The sequence below is a fragment of the Prosopis cineraria genome, unplaced genomic scaffold (assembly GCF_029017545.1).
Source record: "Prosopis cineraria cultivar Desert tree isolate PC_DT_omini unplaced genomic scaffold, ASM2901754v1 PC13, whole genome shotgun sequence".
NCBI lineage: Eukaryota > Viridiplantae > Streptophyta > Magnoliopsida > Fabales > Fabaceae > Prosopis > Prosopis cineraria.
The window spans coordinates 39849243-39867486 of NW_026555344.1; the positions used below are offsets into that span (position 1 = coordinate 39849243).

General features: G+C 32.7%; 2 protein-coding genes across 6 annotated transcripts; both read left to right on the plus strand.

Annotated features, from left to right (window-relative positions):
- Nucleotides 1-459: 459 nt before the first annotated feature.
- LOC129291567 (uncharacterized) lies at nucleotides 460-3595 on the plus strand. 5 transcript variants are annotated; one of them, XM_054929020.1, is made up of 5 exons: nucleotides 460-749; nucleotides 1070-1214; nucleotides 2329-2457; nucleotides 2593-2664; nucleotides 3034-3595. In XM_054929020.1, the coding sequence occupies exons 2-5, from the start codon at nucleotides 1071-1073 to the stop codon at nucleotides 3391-3393; spliced, it is 705 nt and encodes a 234-aa protein (XP_054784995.1). In that variant the 5' UTR covers nucleotides 460-749; nucleotide 1070; the 3' UTR covers nucleotides 3394-3595. The 5 variants fall into 5 exon arrangements, with proteins under 5 accessions (XP_054784995.1, XP_054784994.1, XP_054784992.1 ...); XM_054929019.1 differs by having other exon boundaries at nucleotides 1083-1214; XM_054929017.1 differs by lacking the exon at nucleotides 460-749 and adding an exon at nucleotides 756-979.
- Nucleotides 3596-10167: 6572 nt separating this feature from the next.
- On the plus strand, nucleotides 10168-13892 carry LOC129291277 (beta-glucuronosyltransferase GlcAT14C-like). Its single transcript, XM_054928554.1, has 4 exons — nucleotides 10168-11225; nucleotides 11925-12000; nucleotides 12107-12222; nucleotides 13255-13892. Exons 1-4 carry the CDS (start codon nucleotides 10670-10672, stop codon nucleotides 13767-13769), a joined length of 1263 nt encoding a protein of 420 aa, XP_054784529.1. The 5' UTR covers nucleotides 10168-10669; the 3' UTR covers nucleotides 13770-13892.
- The last annotated feature ends 4352 nt before the right edge of the window (nucleotides 13893-18244 follow it).

Genomic DNA, 18244 nt, shown 5'->3' on the forward strand with positions numbered 1-18244 from the left:
GAATTATATGATTTTATATTTTCTATTCACGCACAAAGTTGAAATAAAAGTGTAGCCAAAAATTTGTTTGATAATAGTTTATATATATGTAGCAATTCAAGCATGGATTAAAATAGATAAGATAGACCACTGTTAATAAAAACAGTTTTACATCACGAGAGTTGGAATTTGGCTTAGGTGTGTAGAAATAACACCCCAAGTTTTTTCAGAATATTGGAGCATAAAATTAAAAAAATATAACTTAATTGTTCCCAAATAAATCGTGTAATTTATTTATACGATAATCAGAACAACATATAAATATACACACTTGATGAATTAAATATAAGAACCAACATTTATTTGAGAGGACAGGGTCATTAATATGTGTACCGAAACTGCTCTAACTTGCCCTACCACCACCAACTTGTGTCCCCTCAAAAACACAGGATCTTGGTGGGAAGTCACTCTCGTAGTTCTCACTCTCTGACTTTGCGGGTTTCAGGGGAAACGATGTTGAATTGTCTTGAATTGGAGCCAGAAATCGCCTGCGTCTATTAATGTTGCAGTTTTTACATTTAGCATCCCAAAATTTACTCCATTGCTGTTGATCATGGACCCCTTTTGTTTTTCGAATTCAACCTGTTTGGTGCTATGTCTCTGATAATGTAGGATGTGAAAATGACACTAATCCTTCACTCTTCCCTCTATTTCGTTCAAACCTCGTCTCCACCAATCCTTCAGCAAACACAGTAATCATGGCTCTGCAGGTACCATCTTCCTTATTATGCGTTTTTTCGGTTATTTTCTTTGAATCAATCGGAGGACCAAATATCAGGGAAGAAAGTTTGTGGCCTTCTCCCTTTTGTTTTACGCATTTTGGGGTTGAGGTCTTCAGGTGGGCGATGGTCGGACTTCAAGTGCTTGAAACTGTAAACGCTACAGTTTTTCAAGACAAAAATCATATTTATGGATCTCAGGACTATTATTCTGGTTTAAAGTAGTAAAATTTGATATTTATTTATTTATTTATTTTATCAGTTTTCGTCTAGTTTAGTCATTTTGAGATAGTTACTTTTAAATTCCGAAGAATGATAATGCAGGAAGAAGGGTGGCCCTTCGGATTACTGCATGGGAGGATTGGGTTGGTACAAAATGACAGTGATTTCTCTGGATCAATACTCACTGCTTCTCCCACTTCGTTCACTCATCCTTCTTCAGATCTTGAATCCCAGGTTGGTGATCTTTGAAGATCAACCAATTCAATTCATGATAGTTGCTCTGTTTTTGCTTCTTTTTTATTATCATTGCTGGATTCCCTATTAGTTTCCCAAATGTCTCTGTTTTAATGTTCTTGGTGTTAGCATTTATCAATATGGTCATAGGAATATATCGTTCATATCGTTAATCAATTATTATCATTATTTATTTTAAAGTTAAAGGACAAATTTGTTTTGAAACATTTTCTTTAAGAACGTCGGGCATTCTAAATTTTTTAATAGAGTAATTTTTTCTTAAAACTTTTAAAAAGGGTGCTTTTTTGCCGTTATAAATTCACCGTCGGTTGACCATCAAAACTCAAGTTTGACTGTTAGTGAAACACATGGCAATGCTGAGTTGGACAATTTATTAATAAAAAAGAAAACTAAGCCTGCTCTGTTTGTATTAGCTCGAGACGCCGTTTCCTTTTCCTCTTTGGTCTTCATCACCATACCGGAAAATTGTAGGAACCTTTCCCATTTTCGTGTGCTAAAAAAAGAGCAATGGGTTCTCGTCGAAATTGCTCAATTAGCCTCGAATGTGTTTCAATAAAGGAGAGACGGGGAACTGATAGAAGCTTGAGTGCTCGATTCCTGTGGCTGGTGTGATGATAAGGAAGAGACGGCGAACTGATGAGGACAATGGTGACATTTAACCATCGTCTTCAATCTCATTGATCTCGACCTGCGATGAATAGAAAGTTCCCCGTGAGAAGATGCGACTTTGAACATAGATCTCGATTATTTTGAAATTAGTGAGAAATTTTGTTTTTAATCTGCAAATCTGTACAAGTTGTTTGAGTTTTGAATCTGTAAATGTTCTTTCTTGTTCTTTGTTTTGAATCGGCAAATGAATCTGGCAAAAATCGAGTAGGTATGGGTCAAACAAGAATGGGTTTAATCAATTGAGGGAGCTCTTTGCCTCTTGTTTTTCTCAAAGGTAGTTTTAGAATTTTGAAAGTGATCTGAACACTCAACGGGGTTTTTAAATTTGGACATTCTCAATATTCAATTTCATTTTGTAACTTTTGCAAAAGGCAGCACAATTATCGCCTAAATTTGGACGAATCTACTTCTTTTTTGTTACTAGAAGGTCGACAGCGAAGGTTTGTGGGTGAGGGAGAATGGTCGCCGACGAGTGAAGTGGGAGATGAAGCACACGCCATGGAGGAAGAGGGATGAGAGATGGGTACACGTGGACGACGCTGGTCATCTTTTGGTCCAATTTCTTTCCTTTTTTTTTTTTTTGGGTCCAATTTCCTTTTGTTGGGTTAATTAACCCAAAAGCGAAGTAGGTTTAGTTTTTTTTATTAATAAAGCGTCCAACTCAACATGCCATGTGTCTTATGAACAGTTAAACTTGAGCTTCGATGGTCAACTGATGGTGAATTTAACGGCAAGGCAAAAAAGGACTTTTTTTTTTGAGGTAAAAATACTCCATCAAAAAATTTAAGATGCCCAATGCTTTTAGATAAAAAGTTTTGGAGCAAATTTATCCTTTAATTTTTTTTTTACTTTGATATAAATGATTTGATGATAATTGATATCATCATCATCATCATCATTTTTTTGTTGAAGTTTAACTGAAAAATTCCACAATAAATAACGGATAACAAAACAAATCTTACAATGATTGAGAAATGAGAAACAGCCTTTAATGAGTGACAATTTGATGACCAAATTGATTAAAACAGTCAAAAATTTCCCTGACGAAGTAAAACCATCCTTTACTTGTTCAAAAATACTTGACGTTTGTGAGGTTGGATTCTTCATCTATGTGTCTTCTGTGTTCTAGTCCCCAGGATCCTTGTTCCATGAAAAGACCATCACACTTGGAACCCTCATTGGCGATTCTAGCCTCCTGGAACTCTCACAGAGATTAAACAGGGGAAGAACAGTGGTGGACCCTACAAAGGACAGCAATAAGAAGAGTCATAAGATGAAGCCATGGCTGCTCTCATTGTGCTCGAAAAAAACCACTGATGCAGTAAGTGTGAAGGATGGTCCTTCTCTTGGTCACTACCTTGAAGCAGAGAGAAGAGCTGCAACTTCTTTCAGATTCAACCATTCTGTCTGTGCTTCTTCCCATTTCTCCCCAATTCAACGCTCAAACTCTCTATCATCACCATGCATTCTCAAACTTGAGAATCCATGAAATTTATCTCAATTTTACTTTTCGTTTTAGTATTTTCCTCCTTCCAACAGAAGAATACTTCATGAAATTTATGAACCCTCAAGTTATCCTTCTATCATCTGTTTCATTGGGTGGGACAATGGTTATGCAGATAACCAAGTAATTGCCTCTTGTTACTCTTTTCGTTTAACGTGAGATTCAATATTTTAGCCATCCAACAGTACATTTGGTCTTATCAATGTCATGTTTCCTTCAAGTTTGAGTTATTCCGCTTGTTTGCTAAAGAATACTCCCTGTGGTCCTAACACACATAGAACTAACACCCAGAACTTAATATGATAATGACAATCAAATGTTCAAACAATGTACAGGTACGATATTCAAACAATACTCAACTCTGTATCTTAACATATTGTCAATGATAATCAAATACTTAACAATCACATTACTTTTCTAGGGGCATGCGACTTATTTTTATATTAACTGTATTCTAAAAAAGCACAAATGCGAGGACGACATTGAAGACAAAGTATACTTGCGATTTTATTTTTTTTTGGCAGAAGTAGTTTATGAAAGTTTGAAATAGTATGTGTTCAAACTTCTAACAGACTATAGAATAGAAAAGACAAAATGAATCTTTAAAAGCAATGATGTTATAAGGAGATATGGAATTCTCTAATTGGTATGAGGGAATCTTCAAAAGATTTTCAACAGCATGTCCCACTTCATATTCCATTCTAAGCCAAGATCTGCTCTGATTTGCCACGCTTAGTGTAAGCTTTGTAGAGAGGGAGAAATAATAACAAATTTTTTGGGGGGCGTGTTTGGGGAATTCCAGCGAGAAAATTTTCTATTTGAGTTTTGAACTAATGTCAGATGGAGTAAAACTTTGAAGCTTCATATTAATCAAATTTGTAATTGCTAAATTCCAAGGAACTTTACTAGGCCACATGTCTGGTAACCAAACACAAACCTTTGCTCCAAGTCCAACCCACTGGAAGGAACATTGCAGAAATCCATAAAACAGAGACCGCCCATTAATTTTTGTCTTGATCAAGTCCACAAAAAAATTAAACAAGACAACTAGAATGTTATTGTCCCATGAGTTTTTTTTTCTTATTATTTAAATAAGAAAACGTTGTATCAATTTTGAGGTTTATAATAAAAGGACTTTCTGGATGACCCACTGTGTTAAAAAGAACTGTGTTTTAAGTTTAGCAGACGACATTTTGGCCATTTCTAGAGATACATACCGATTGGCAAATGGAATGTGAAAGGTAGCCAATTAGCAATTCAAGCAAAAGTGAATTCCCTAAAAACACTTTTAATTAGCAAAGTAAGAAGGTGTTTGTTTTTAGCTTTGGCGTTTAGCTTTGGAAAATTTCTATGCGTATTTTGTGAGATGTAACAACTTCAAGCTTTCGGTGAAAATATTTTTTTTAACATAAGGTTGCAAACATGCAAGGAAAAAAAAAGTCATGTCAAAATATATGTTTTGATGTTTTATGCATCCGAAGAATAAATCATCCAAAATCTTAATATTAAAATTGCCACTAAAAGATGAGCAAGTTAATTTATACATTTATTAATTCCTCTAAATAAATAATTAAAAGTGATTATTCAATCTCTCATGACTGAGTCTTTAACCTTCAATATAGTTTCAAAAAGGGGATGATTTGGGATAAAATAGCATTGGATAAGTTTGAGATTTTTAAATGAGTTAGAGTAAACGTTAACTTTGGTAAATTTTCCTTTCTAACAAATGTTAAGTCATTCAAAAATAGCTACAAACTCAACAACGGTGCTTGAATAATAACTAGAGAAACTCTTTAACTAATTTCTTTGATTATTTTGGATGAGGCCTCCACAAGCACGTCTCCATTTCTATTAACCGTTCTATCAATAAGAAGTTTGACCCAATTAGGGGCAAGAACTATTTAGCAAGACATTTATCTTGATACATATGAACTTATTCTTAAGGTTTTGGTGAAAATTCTTTTCAAATGTAAAACAAATATTCTCTCTTAAAATCTTATTTAGTCTTACGCATGAAGGAAAGATATACCCCATCCATTAAAAAATATAAAATATTTTTTAACGGGTTGTATATTTAAAAATATAAAATATTTTTAGTTTTTTAAGGTATAATCATTATTTTTTTTTAAAAAAATGCCCCTATTGAATAGATAACTATATATATATATATTTTAAAGTGAAACACGTTATTAAATAGAAGTAAATATATAAAGATAGTGTTAGTTTAAAGACAAGTATCTATTTTGTTAGGAGTAAAATTTGGTTAAAAATGTGTTATATTTTCTAACATAGGGAATGGTAGTTTTCTTCAACATTATCCATTTTATTTGTACTTGGTTGTAATATGTAACATCCCAAAAATTATTTCCTTAATTAATTAAGATAATGAAGGATAAACATATAAATTTAAATTTAAATTTAAATGGGTTTGATGATAATTAGAGATGGTTAATAGGTCTATTGGGTTTAACTTTAAATTAGGTTTGAAAGTGAATTGGGTCATTTGGGCTCAAATTGTTAAAAAAAAATTGGACTTTTGCCCACTGTGCATTTTGTTGTAGTGCAAAAATTTACACTGTAGTATAATTTTTAGAATCATTTTTTTAAACACACAAAAAACGTCCGAAATAGGGAGAAAGGAGCTAGAAATAGAGGGAGGGCGATTGAGAGAATAGTTGCTTTGCTAGGACATCAATTTTTGAGCATTTTGGAGGTGATTAGAGTTTGATTTCACCTAAGTATGCCTTTCTTATCTCTTCATCTTCTCTCTACATGTTTTGGAGTGTGAGATTTGAGGTTGGGAGATGAGAATTTTTGAACATAGAGCTATGGGTCCAAACTCATTGGTCTAAATGAGACTAATGAGAGTTGTTTAAGTTATCTAAACCTAAATATATTGGTTTTATATGTCTATGAAAGTGAGCTCTCGACTATGGATGGATTTGTGCATTAAAGTACCATTAATGATGAAGGTTTTGATTGTTGAAAGCCATTAATGATGGTAGATGGGTTTAATAAAGTTAGTTGGAGCTAATGGGAGTTAATAAACCTAATGTAATTATTAAACTTAAGATTTGAGAGTTTTGATTGATTATTTGAAACTTGAGAGTTTGAAGTGAGTAATTTGTGTCATTGATGATGATTTTAGATTGTTATATGATATATTAGTAATTATTTAAGTTGTTAAAGGCAAATGAAGTTAATGAGAGTTAATGAACTCATTGAATGTGAGATTGATCTTTTAGTTGATAAATTGCTTATTAAAGTATGAAATTAGAAGTTGAAAATGATGATTTTGATTATTATTAGTAATGTGTGTTAATATTAATTGTAGACTAATCTTGTGAAGCACCGATCAACTTAAATTTAGCTCGAAAGTCAAGTTGTAATTGAGAGATAATCTTTAACCTCTCAAAGGTTTGAGATAATCGAGAAAAATTTGGTTTGTACATTTGCTTATTATATAGTTATATGTTTAAATGAATTGTTTGAAAACTAAGTTATGTTTGTAAATTGATATTTGATACAAATTGTAATAATATGAGTAAGTTTATGTGATGTGTTGAAATTGATGTAATAATATGTGTAAGAATAATTGTCTATATGAATATGTATGTGATGTGTGGATAAATGATATATTTGAGCATAAACATAAGAACATGACAAGACTTATGATGTGATGATGTGATATGAATGAGATAGAATATGTGATGGAAATAATAACTAAAGGTGAACAAAGTGGTTAGTGGAGTTTGATAATTGAGAAATTGCGTGTAATGCATTTAATGAGAAATTTTATACTAGAATAAGCATGTTTTATTTGCGTGATCATTAGGTGGGAGTTTGCTTATAGGGAGAGGAGTAAATGTTGTAAATCCACGTGATATTGGCAACTTATTGTTAGAATCAAAAGCTAGCTAGTCTATCAACTGTTGGAATCAAAAGGTAGTCATTGTTTCATTATTTTAGAGGGACTGTTCTACTTATTCTTTGAGGAGCTCCAACCTAACTAATCTCCATAGGTTCATGAGGAGGTTAAATTAGGGGTATGACATCCTATGGTTGTTAGTATTAGGGAAAAACCGTGTCACACAAGTGAGTATAGTAGTCTTGGCCAGTCAACTCTTTATGAGTGGAAGGCTTGGAAATCCAAGTTTATAGACATAGCCCAATAAATAGCCACCAATTTTATGTTAAAGATATCAAGATGGTATAAAGTTGGCATTGATTATGCATATTATATCCCAACCACTTGGTTATTATTTTTATGGTTTGACATGATTTGATAGGGAGCACATGGTTATTAATATTGTAACCCCATATATATTTTAATGCATATTATTATGTGACCATATAGTTGTTATTTTTGTGGCCATACTTGTCTTACGAAGGGTGCATGATTGTTATTATTGTGATCCTTGCATGCTAAGTAATCTAATATTACATGATTGTTTTGTAACTATATGAATTGGATGGTTTAATATGTGAAAATGTTTCATTTGAATATGCCATTTGCATAACTATTATTAATTAACATGTATTTGTATAAGTTAGATTAACCTTGATTACTAAATGATTATACTCACCCCTCTATTAAACATTTTACAGGCAATAGTATTGAGTAAGACCAAGGGAAAACACCAAAGGCTTAGGAAGTCAATTTTCTACTGTAGGCCTCTCGTAATTTTAGATGAATATGTGAAATTAATTGATATTACCAACTAGGGTGTTTATATTTTGTTATATTTACACCATTAAATATTGAATATTGAAATGTGTATTTTGGATCTTAGTGCGTGTGGTATCTTTTTTAGTTGAGATATTTGAGTAGGGTCAAAATATTAGTTCAAGTATAAATTTGATTATATGTATGTTTGTATTGAATTATATTGAGTTTTGAAGTAAAAAGGGAGAATGATATTAAAGTCCCACATAAGAAAATTAATTACTGCAAAGTCCATTGACAACTCAACTAAACTGTATTGAAATTGTTAATACAGTTTAGTTCAGTTGTCAATAGACCTTGCAGTAATTAATTCTCTTGTGTGGGACTTAACTGTAATTCTCCCAAGTGAAAATGCCTCCCCCTACTATTTCCAAAATCAAGGGCTTGAGGATTGAATTTGTGAAATATATGATATTTAGTTATTATGGCATATTACATAGGTTGTCCAAAGTCTTTTAAGTGTAATCTAGATGTTAGATTGCACTTTTGGCACTTGATGTGAATTTTGGACACCTAGGTTGTAGTTTAAGGGTGAAAATGTGCTAATTTACATTTGGAGTCCAATTTATGTTTATATTAGAGTTTGAAAATGAAATCAGTGTCATTAATTAGAGTTTTGAAAGAGCTTTTTGTGGACATCTAGATAACTCAATCGGACATTAGATGAAGAATTGAGGCGCATTAAAAATTCGGTTAGAAAATCTACCATGATAGCTTGTTGTCGTCATGGGTTTTGCATTTTATGCCGCAACATAAAATTTTATATTGCTACGTAATTGTGCTAAAATCATTGTTTTTGCTCTTTTAATCCTACATTGATTTGTTACCTTACCTAATAAGATTTTCACATTTCCATATATGTTTCTACTCTATTTTAAATTAGTTTATATTTGATTTCAAAGTAAGTTATTAAGCTTGAGATTCTAACTTTAAAAGGTTTATATTTTCAAATAAAGTTATTGTTGAGTTATGAAATAAGTATTCTAATACTCATTTTGAAATCTTTTAAATCATAGTAGACTTTTGATTTGTTTTTTTCTTTCTATTATGATTAGTCTTTTAATAACTGGTTGAAATCTACAAATATAATTTAATAATTGTATGATTTAATCCATAGTTACTATAAAAAGTTTTAGTTAAGTGTTGGAATAATAAGAAGAACGTTACACAATATATATACCTACTTTATTTTAGTTATTAATTTTAGTAAATGATAAAATTAAAACACCAAACAATGAGGAATTTCTCTCATCGCCTAGACAACCAGCACTCTCTGCAACAAGGTAATGAATGATAGCCCGTAAATTTAAACCACATATTTTCAGGAATATTTTACAATTTTTTTTTAGATAAAGAAATTCAATACATGCACTCCAAGAAGGGATTCGGTTTTAGTGTTCATCTTTGCTCAATATCAAAACATTGCCGTTTGGCAGTGTTTTTTTCTTCTTTTACTTTTTTTAAATTACAAATTTATTATTAATTTATTATAATATGTTAAAATTGAACTTGAATAGTTTAAATAAAAATTTTGATTTGAACATTGAAAATTATATTGAAAAAAAATAAAAAATAATCTGAATAATTTAAAATAGGAGTTGAGTCTAGCAAACTGAACCAGTTTCTTACACAGTAATAAATCAATATTTGAATTTCTATTGAAAGAAATATCTATATTTAATACCTAACTATGCCTTGAATAATTTTATCTCTCATAAATAAACAGCTGTGCAAAATCAATAAAATAAAAAATATTTTTAGTTGTGATTTTAATTTTTTCAATACAGTTTTAAATTGTTTAGACTAAAATTTATATATGAATTGTTTAAGTTAAATTTTAATGAATTAATCTGTTCATATTTAATTTTAACATCTTAATATTTATTTATTTATTTATTAAATATTAAAATAATAATTTTATAATATTTATTTATTATTATTATAATAAATTGTGGTTAAAAAAAGCCAAAAAAAAAAAAAAAGGCAGTGTTTTGGTGATGGGCACCAAAGTGAGCACCGAAACCGATTCCCTCCAAGAACACACCTTTTGTAGGCATAGGATAATTACAGCAAGATCAAATCGTCGCATTCATTTTCCGCAGCGGAAGCATACAAGTATCCATCAGAAAATCACTAAAACTTTTTCCGCGAAAAGGAGCAGGGATTCAGAGAATGTTAAGAATAATCGTGCTTATCGTGAAAGTTTAATGTGTACAGAGAAGAAAGCTCATGCTAGAGGCTACGATGTTCAGATGATTAGGGAAGTTCTGTTGGAGTGGATAAATGGGTCTGTTCTGAGGGCTATGGTTGATGCGGCTTTCAAACTCAAACCACAGCAGCTTCGGGTAGTATTTCACCATCGTCCTCTTCCTTCTTTCATACGTAAGAGCAACAGTCACGCCGAAAATGCGCTACCCAACTTCTGATCTCGTAAGAACCTTCATGCCCCTGCCGACTCTCAAATTTAGAAACACATCTCATCACCCTATATCCTCTCTTATATCCTGATTTCCCAACCTTCCACCCCAATCCATTATGAAACGAAATCACACTTCCCCCTGTCACTCGGATCGGAAATGGCTCATGCCCACCATTTCAGGTTTTATTCTTTTATTCTTTGTCCTCCTCTCCTTTCGTGGGCTTAGCAAATCTTCTTTTGGTTCTGGATCTTCCTATGATCAACCCAATTTCACCCGTTTCGACCCAAATGACGCCGTTGGAAACGGCGGATTCGGGCTTCCGATTTTGCCCAGATTTGCGTACTTGATAACAGGCACCAAAGGAGATGGCCTGCAGCTCAAGAGGATTCTTCAAACAGCGTATCACCCCAGGAACTACTATATGCTGCATCTTGATCTCGAAGCTCTGGATGCTGAAAGGCTTGAGCTTGCCAAGTATGTGAAATCTGAAGTTGTGTTTAGTGAGTTTGGGAATGTGATGGTGGTTGGTAAGGCGGATTTGGTTACTTACAAGGGTCCAACAATGATTGCTTCTACCCTTCATGGGATTGCAATGCTGCTGAAGCTGAAACAGGATTGGGATTGGTTTATTAATCTAAGCGCCTCTGATTATCCTCTCATGTCGCAGGATGGCGAGTTTTCAGATACCGATTACTCTCTTTTGCTAACTTTGGTCATATTATTGTCAACGTGATGATGGATTATAAATTGAATGTGTGTGGACTTTTAGTGACGAACACTTGCTGTTCTTGAGCTTCATATGCTGATGATATTGATTACTGTGCACCGTTCGACTATGCCTTTGATGATTGAACTTTAAAGAAGTCTATTTCAAAAAATAATGTCATTTTGTCCTCGAAAGATTCTTTACAATTGATATATTGGCAGTTATCATTGAAGGTGGATTCGATTCTTGGAATTGAGCCCATCAAAGGAGCTTCTTTAACCATACGCGTCAATAAATCCAGAAGTTACTTAGTTTTGTTTGGTCATAGTCTAAAATCATTGGTGTACGTGTAATGCCTATGATGGATCTCCATTTGTTAATATGTTTCTGATTGATATGGAAAGACCTTCTTCCTTTGGGTTTATGCTTTCTGATCATATAGAAGGAATTCAAATGTAGTCGTTTTCTCTGTTTGGATACTGAAGGCAGGAACCATATAACGTTCTTGTTTGATACTTTTCAATTTGTCCTTAAAGATTCTAGTTTCATTGGGGGATCTGCAAATATATCAATGTATACTTTCTCATGTTTTGTGGCTCTTCAATAAATTGAAGTTTGGGATAATTTCCATTTGCTGACCATTTTTTATCATTTCTTGCTTCAGATCTTCTGCATATATTTTCATTCATCCCCAGGGATCTAAACTTCATAGAGCACACAAGTAGTATTGGCTGGAAGGAGTGAGCATAACAGTCATCCTTGGTGTTATTTCGGTTTGTTTTAGAACTTAGTAGTTTAAATTTTACAGATTGCTTGTAATTTGTGTGCTTTTTACTGTTATTGCAGGAGTCAAAGAGCTATGCCCATCATTATAGATCCAGGCTTGTATCATTCAAAGAAATCTGGTGTTTATTGGGCTAAGGAAAAAAGATCTGTCCCATCTTCTTTCAAGTTATTCACGGGTGTCAGTTTGAACTTTTAACTTTTATATGAATTATGTTATCTCTTGAATTATCTGAACATGATAGAGCACAATGGCGTCTTGCAATCCATGTAGCCGACCCCACCTAGTGGGATAAAGGCTTGTTGTTGTTGTTGAATTATCTGAACATATCCCCTTTTTTTTTATTCTCTTATTTCAGTTAAGTCTATTTTAGGCTCATTTGGTTGATAGAAAGGATGGGAATGCAATTGGTTAAAAAAAGTGTAACAAAAATGAATTAGATCACCCTTTCCCTCGTGATAAGCATGATAAAATTTAATACCACATATTACAAAATATAGGAATCACCACACTCTTTACAAACCTCGTGTATTATGACTTCTAACTTTATGAACTAAATGACCTCTTTCCATTATAAATATGGTTGATCTATTTTCCCTCCACATTTTGATCATTTTATTTTTGCCTTCATTTTTTTAATCCATTTCATTCTCATTCTTTCTAGCAACCAAACTAGTCCTTAGTATTAATCTTTCATGATTTTTAACCTAATTTGAATTATCATAATAGATCAACACCACTAGGCCACTACCATGATATGGCTATGTCTGAATTTGTTGTGCACATTAGGTTTTGTGCATTTTATTACTTAAACAATTTCCAATTTCTGTTATTTATACATTGCAAAGTTGATGCTGAGGTTGAGGATCTCATTAGATGTTGTATTGTTAAGTTGATGCAAAATTCTTTAAAATTTGTCCGAAACAAATATTCGTATATTGCTTTTGGTACTTGAAATATCTCTAAATTGGTTTTATAATTTTCTTGGGGGAATAACTATTTTTCCCGAAAGTTACATCGCATGTTAAGTACTTGTTTCAGAACCATGTTAAACCTCAAGTTTGTTTTGAATAAGAACTGGCCGGATAACCACATCAGTTGAACAAAGCAAGAAAATTATATGTTTGCATGTGCCTCTCTGGTTATTCCTCAGACAGAAGCGTCATGCGTTCTCTTGATCTTTAAGTTAAACTTGTTATCGTGTGGTCAGGTTCTGAATGGGTTGTTCTGACAAGATCGTTTCTGGAGTTTTGCGTTTGGGGTTGGGATAATCTTCCACGCACTCTTCTGATGTATTATACAAATTTTGTTTCATCCCCTGAAGGCTACTTCCATTCTGTCATCTGCAATCACAAGGACTACCAAAACACCACCGTGAATCATGACTTGCACTACATAAAATGGGACAACCCTCCAAAACAGCATCCTATGTTGTTGAAATTGGAACATTTTGATGACATGGTCCAAAGTGGTGCACCTTTTGCTCGCAAGTTCGCCAAAGACGATGCTATTCTCAACAAAATTGACACAGAAATCTTGAAGAGATCAGCTGGACATTTTACACCTGGGGGTTGGTGCGTGGGCTATTCTGTGCTGGGGAAAGATCCTTGTGCAGTTTATGGCAATCCCATTGCGGTTAAACCCACTTCAAGTTCAAAGAGGCTTGAGAAACTATTGGTGAAACTATTGGATTCTGATAATTTCAGGTCGAAACAGTGTAAATAACTGGGGAAATAACTTTTCTACACTTTTCCTGTACAAATATATTTTGAGACACGAGCTCATGAATGAAATTCCAGAGAGAATGACCTCCAGGGGTGATTCAACGGAGCATTTTGCATCCATCAACACAGGTTGTGTATAAGTCGGTAAAAGTGTAATTTAAGTTTGATGGAAACGAAATGTAACCGAAATTGATTATTGGGAGAATGACATAAAAAGGCCATTGAAATATACATATCCCATATGAGGACTGCCAAATGGTTTAATAACTCTGAAGTCCGTTGGGACTTCTCTGGGATTATCAATTTTTATGAAATGATAATATTGCCCCCACTTGACAGAACTCCACTGTCGCTCTCTATTTTGCCTTTGATTTTCCCTTTCCTCCTTCCTCAGTTTCTCCGAGTTGTGGCAACACAAAGGCGCACCGACGAAATGCGTAAATTTTAAAGTCGACATTCATCAGAATTACACTTCTCAGTTCCTGAAACAATGGCGACTCGCATTATCCTTGGAGCTATCCGGAAATGAACTGTTATTTTCGTCTGCCTCACATTTTCAGTCTCGCTCATCCGCTCTGACTTCTAGATATGTAATTTCTCTGCCAAAATTAGAATCTTTCGATTCATCATCTCTCTCTCTCTATCTCTGTAATTCTATCTTCAAATTCAATTTAGGTAAGTACATTGGTTATAGCGGAGCACGAGGGTGGTGCCGTGAAAGCTCCTTCCATGAGCTTGGTTGCGGCTGGCAAGTCGTTAAGCGATGATGCTTCAATTTCTGTGCTTTTGGTTGGCTCGGGTCTTTCCCTTCTCAAAGTTGCTTCGCATGCTTCAACCTCTCGGGAAAATCCCTTCGTTTTTCTTCCTTGTCAATTTTACTTTAAAGCATCTGGTTTAGGAATTGACTACTAATTTAAGCGTGTTTCATAGCAATGTATCTGTTGAATTGACTACTAATTTAAGCGTATTTCATAGCAATATATCTGTTGGTTGAGCTTAAGCAGCTACTTTTTTCTTTTAATTAATCTTCACACTTGCGTTGCAAATTTTTGCAGTTCGAAGAAATCTGGAAATGGCAAGAGGCTTGGAAAAGGAGGGAAGAGATTATGGAAAAAGCATCGGGTTGGGTTTCAAGACTCCTAGAGAAGCCATTGAAGGTTTTGCTCCTTGCAAATTTTTTTTTTTTTTTAATAAATATGGAGAGGTATCATGAATCCAAGCAAGGATATAAGCAAATCAGTTCACAGGTTGAAACTTGTTTAGAGCCGGGAATAAGGGCCGGGCCTGAAGGGCCTGGCCTAAAAGCCCTGTTTAAATAAGGGTTCGGATTTTGAAAATAAATTTTTTTTAAAGTAATCGGGCTTGAGGGCTTGGCCCTGATAAGCCCTGTAAAATAGGGCTCGGGCCCGGGCTGCCCTTCAAGCCCTGTTATATTATTTTTATTATTATTTTTTTTAGTAAAACACGTGTTTGAAATCAATGACCTGCTCACCTGATCCTACACACATTATATTATTATTAATTTTAATTTATTCTAAAATTAATTTAATCTAATTTAATAAATATCAGTGTATAGTATAAAATTTATGATATTTTTTATTTTTCTATAATTATTATGTTTGTATATTTATAAAAAAAATGAACTATTTTTTAAATGAAGATTTAAATTTTATTACTAGACTTTTAATGTATGCTATTTAATTTTTAAAAAATTATGATGATTTTAATTTTTTTAATTTTAAAATATTTTAATTTATTTATAATGTTTAATTTTATTTTAATTTTTTATTTTTTAAGAAAGGCTTACGGGCCTGGCCCTGAGCCCTGAGTATAAGGGCCGGGCTTAATAAATGGGGGTCAAAATAGAAAATCAGGCTTTAGGGCTCAGGCCCTAAAGAGCCGGGCCCGCCCGTATTTCCAGCTCTAAACTTGTTCTTTTTGTCATCTACCACCTTTTGGCAAAAAAGTGATAGTTGATCAAAGGCACAAAAAATACTAAACTTGGTCGAGAGCATTATGAGCAAATAATTGGGCAGCTCTAAAGAAACTACTCTAACATGAAACAAATATTTCCTAGTATACTCAGTGATGTCTCTAAAAAGGTGTTGTCTCACATTATCGCTAGTAAGCATATTAATCGCGTTAGCACAATCAATGAACGCTTGGACTCTTTGTAAATTCAAATGCCAGCGCAATTTAAGGCCTTGAATTATATAATAATCCCAATAATTATAGGGGGAAACTAATCAACATTAGAGTTAAAAGAAGCAATTCATTCCGCATTATTATTTCAGACATAATCTGATATGTTCAACCCATTTGCGCAAGTCTAAATATAAATGAAAACATGAAATTGAATCAGTCTAGTATGAGGAATGAAAGTGTGGAGAATTTTTTTTTTAAATTGTCCATAAGGATAAAATAGCCATTTCATATTAAAATTAATTGACAAACAAGTTTCCAAGAACTAGAAAATAATTATCACATTTTGTGATACTTAATTGTTATTTGGTTATTTCATGGGTATTTTGCTGTTATTTTCCCTCGATTATTGTCATTGTAAAAATGTTGGGCTCATGACAAATGGGCTGAATGTGTATCTGACTGATGAGCTGTAAAGATTATGTATTGTGGGTTTTGTCTAATTTCTAATTTTCTATGGCTTAATTAATCCATTAGACTTGTACCTTCTGGATTACTTTCTGCGTTTCAGTATCAATTCTGGATTGGGTTCCATCAGAAAACGAGTTGTACAAATAATATCATTATTGCCTCCCTATATACATCAATTCCCAGTTGAGTTAAGCAGATAAACTATATTCCTGGATATTGGAAACCATGTGATATAATGATGGTTTAATCAAATTGTGAAAGAAAATATTTATATTAAGATAATGACTCTTAATTAGGCTCAAAATTTGGCAAAAAAAAAAGGCTCAATAATACTCAAATATGACTTTATTGAATACTAGATAGTTGAATAGACAAAATAAAAGCGAAACTTTGGTGAATTCACATCAAATTAAAAAGTCATTTGGAGGAGATTCTCAAACGTTAATACCAACAATAGAGAAGAAATGATTGCAAAGTCAATATGCTTTTTTGACTAAAGTATTGTCCTTTCACTTCTCTGTTGGGAATATAGCAAGCCGTCTTCCTTATGTCTTAAGGCTTCCCACTGTCTAGTCCAATAATTTGTGGATTCCCCGAAGCATTAAGGGGCTCATCGATTTACATTTCACGTATTCAATAGTCAGATAGATAGACAAATAAATGAGTATAGATAAATGTCATGTATATTTAGAAAAATAAAAATACATAAATAATTTATTTGTTTTATACATATTTATAATATCATGTTATTTCTTCGTTTGGATTCATAGTGTATTGCTGTATAAGTGATTCACTTGGTTGCTTAATATAGTACATTATTGACACTATTGATAGAACTTTTGACTCATGCCAATATTATTCGGAGATCCCTATCTTTACATGACACGAAAGTAAAAGGGTTTGTCTTTTGTTTTTTCGTCCTTTTCCCCATCAAAATTTACATTTTAGCCTAAACAGAATTAGTAATTACATTTAGAAAGTAATTTTAAATTTGATGTGCATTTCTTTTATTATTATTATTATTATTTTGAAATATAAGAGATACGACTGAACTTGCATTTAATTTTTTTTTCTTTGTTGGACCTGGAACTTGCATTTCATTACACATGTACAGCCATCGTGTCATTATCTGCTTTATTCTCTTTTCTCTCTATGTAAATTGCATTTTTCTCCTCAAGAGGATTTATTCATTTTGTTTTTTTTTTCAAGTGCTCATTATATTTATTCATCTAAATTAATTGGACTTGTTTAATAACACGGATAGACTCACTGCAGCATTATATTCGCATGATTACCTGGGCTTCATAGAGGTTTTGCAATATGGTCACGGTTAATGGTGGTATTTTGGGTTAGCCTTGATATGTATTAAAAATTTTAGAGTTGGACTTAAAAGGTTAAAAAAAATTTTATACTTCAAATTTATTCAAGCCATCTAAATAAATTAGAATAAATCCAAGCCAAGCCTAAATCTGAATGGGAATAGTCCAATTCACAAATTACTATTACTATTAATATTATTATTATTATTATTAAATTAACATTCATTTCAACTTTCAATTCAAATATTTTATGCTCTTAAATGAAGTTTTAAAAATATTTAAAAAATAAACAGAAGTGGTTAAACTTGGATGCTTTCCTTTGTACTCTTTCAAGTCTCCATCACTTTAATAAGGATGGAAAAAATGTACATCATAATGTTATGTTGCATAAAACATCTTAATTTTTTTAAAATTAAAATTAAAATTAACTAAAATAGAAAAAATATAATATATATATATATAATATTTAATAATTTGAGTATTCATATTAGCTTGAATAAGTTTGAAAATTCAAAGTGTTATAACTCAGCTTGGCTGTATTGCC

What these genes read in the sequence shown, in the direction of transcription:
- LOC129291567 (XM_054929017.1), top strand. Translation starts at nt 885, where the DNA reads ATGGTCGGACTTCAAGTGCTTGAAACTGTAAACGCTACAGTTTTTCAA. An exon ending in ACGACGCTGGTCATCTTTTG is followed by an intron (nt 2,458 to 2,592) that starts GTCCAATTTCTT and finishes TCTTATGAACAG; the next exon opens with TTAAACTTGAGCTTCGATGG. An exon ending in AAAGGACTTTTTTTTTTGAG is followed by an intron (nt 2,665 to 3,033) that starts GTAAAAATACTC and finishes TCTGTGTTCTAG; the next exon opens with TCCCCAGGATCCTTGTTCCA.
- LOC129291277 (XM_054928554.1), top strand. Translation starts at nt 10,670, where the DNA reads ATGAAACGAAATCACACTTCCCCCTGTCACTCGGATCGGAAATGGCTC. An exon ending in TCCTCTCATGTCGCAGGATG is followed by an intron (nt 11,226 to 11,924) that starts GCGAGTTTTCAG and finishes TTCTTGCTTCAG; the next exon opens with ATCTTCTGCATATATTTTCA. An exon ending in AGTAGTATTGGCTGGAAGGA is followed by an intron (nt 12,001 to 12,106) that starts GTGAGCATAACA and finishes CTGTTATTGCAG; the next exon opens with GAGTCAAAGAGCTATGCCCA.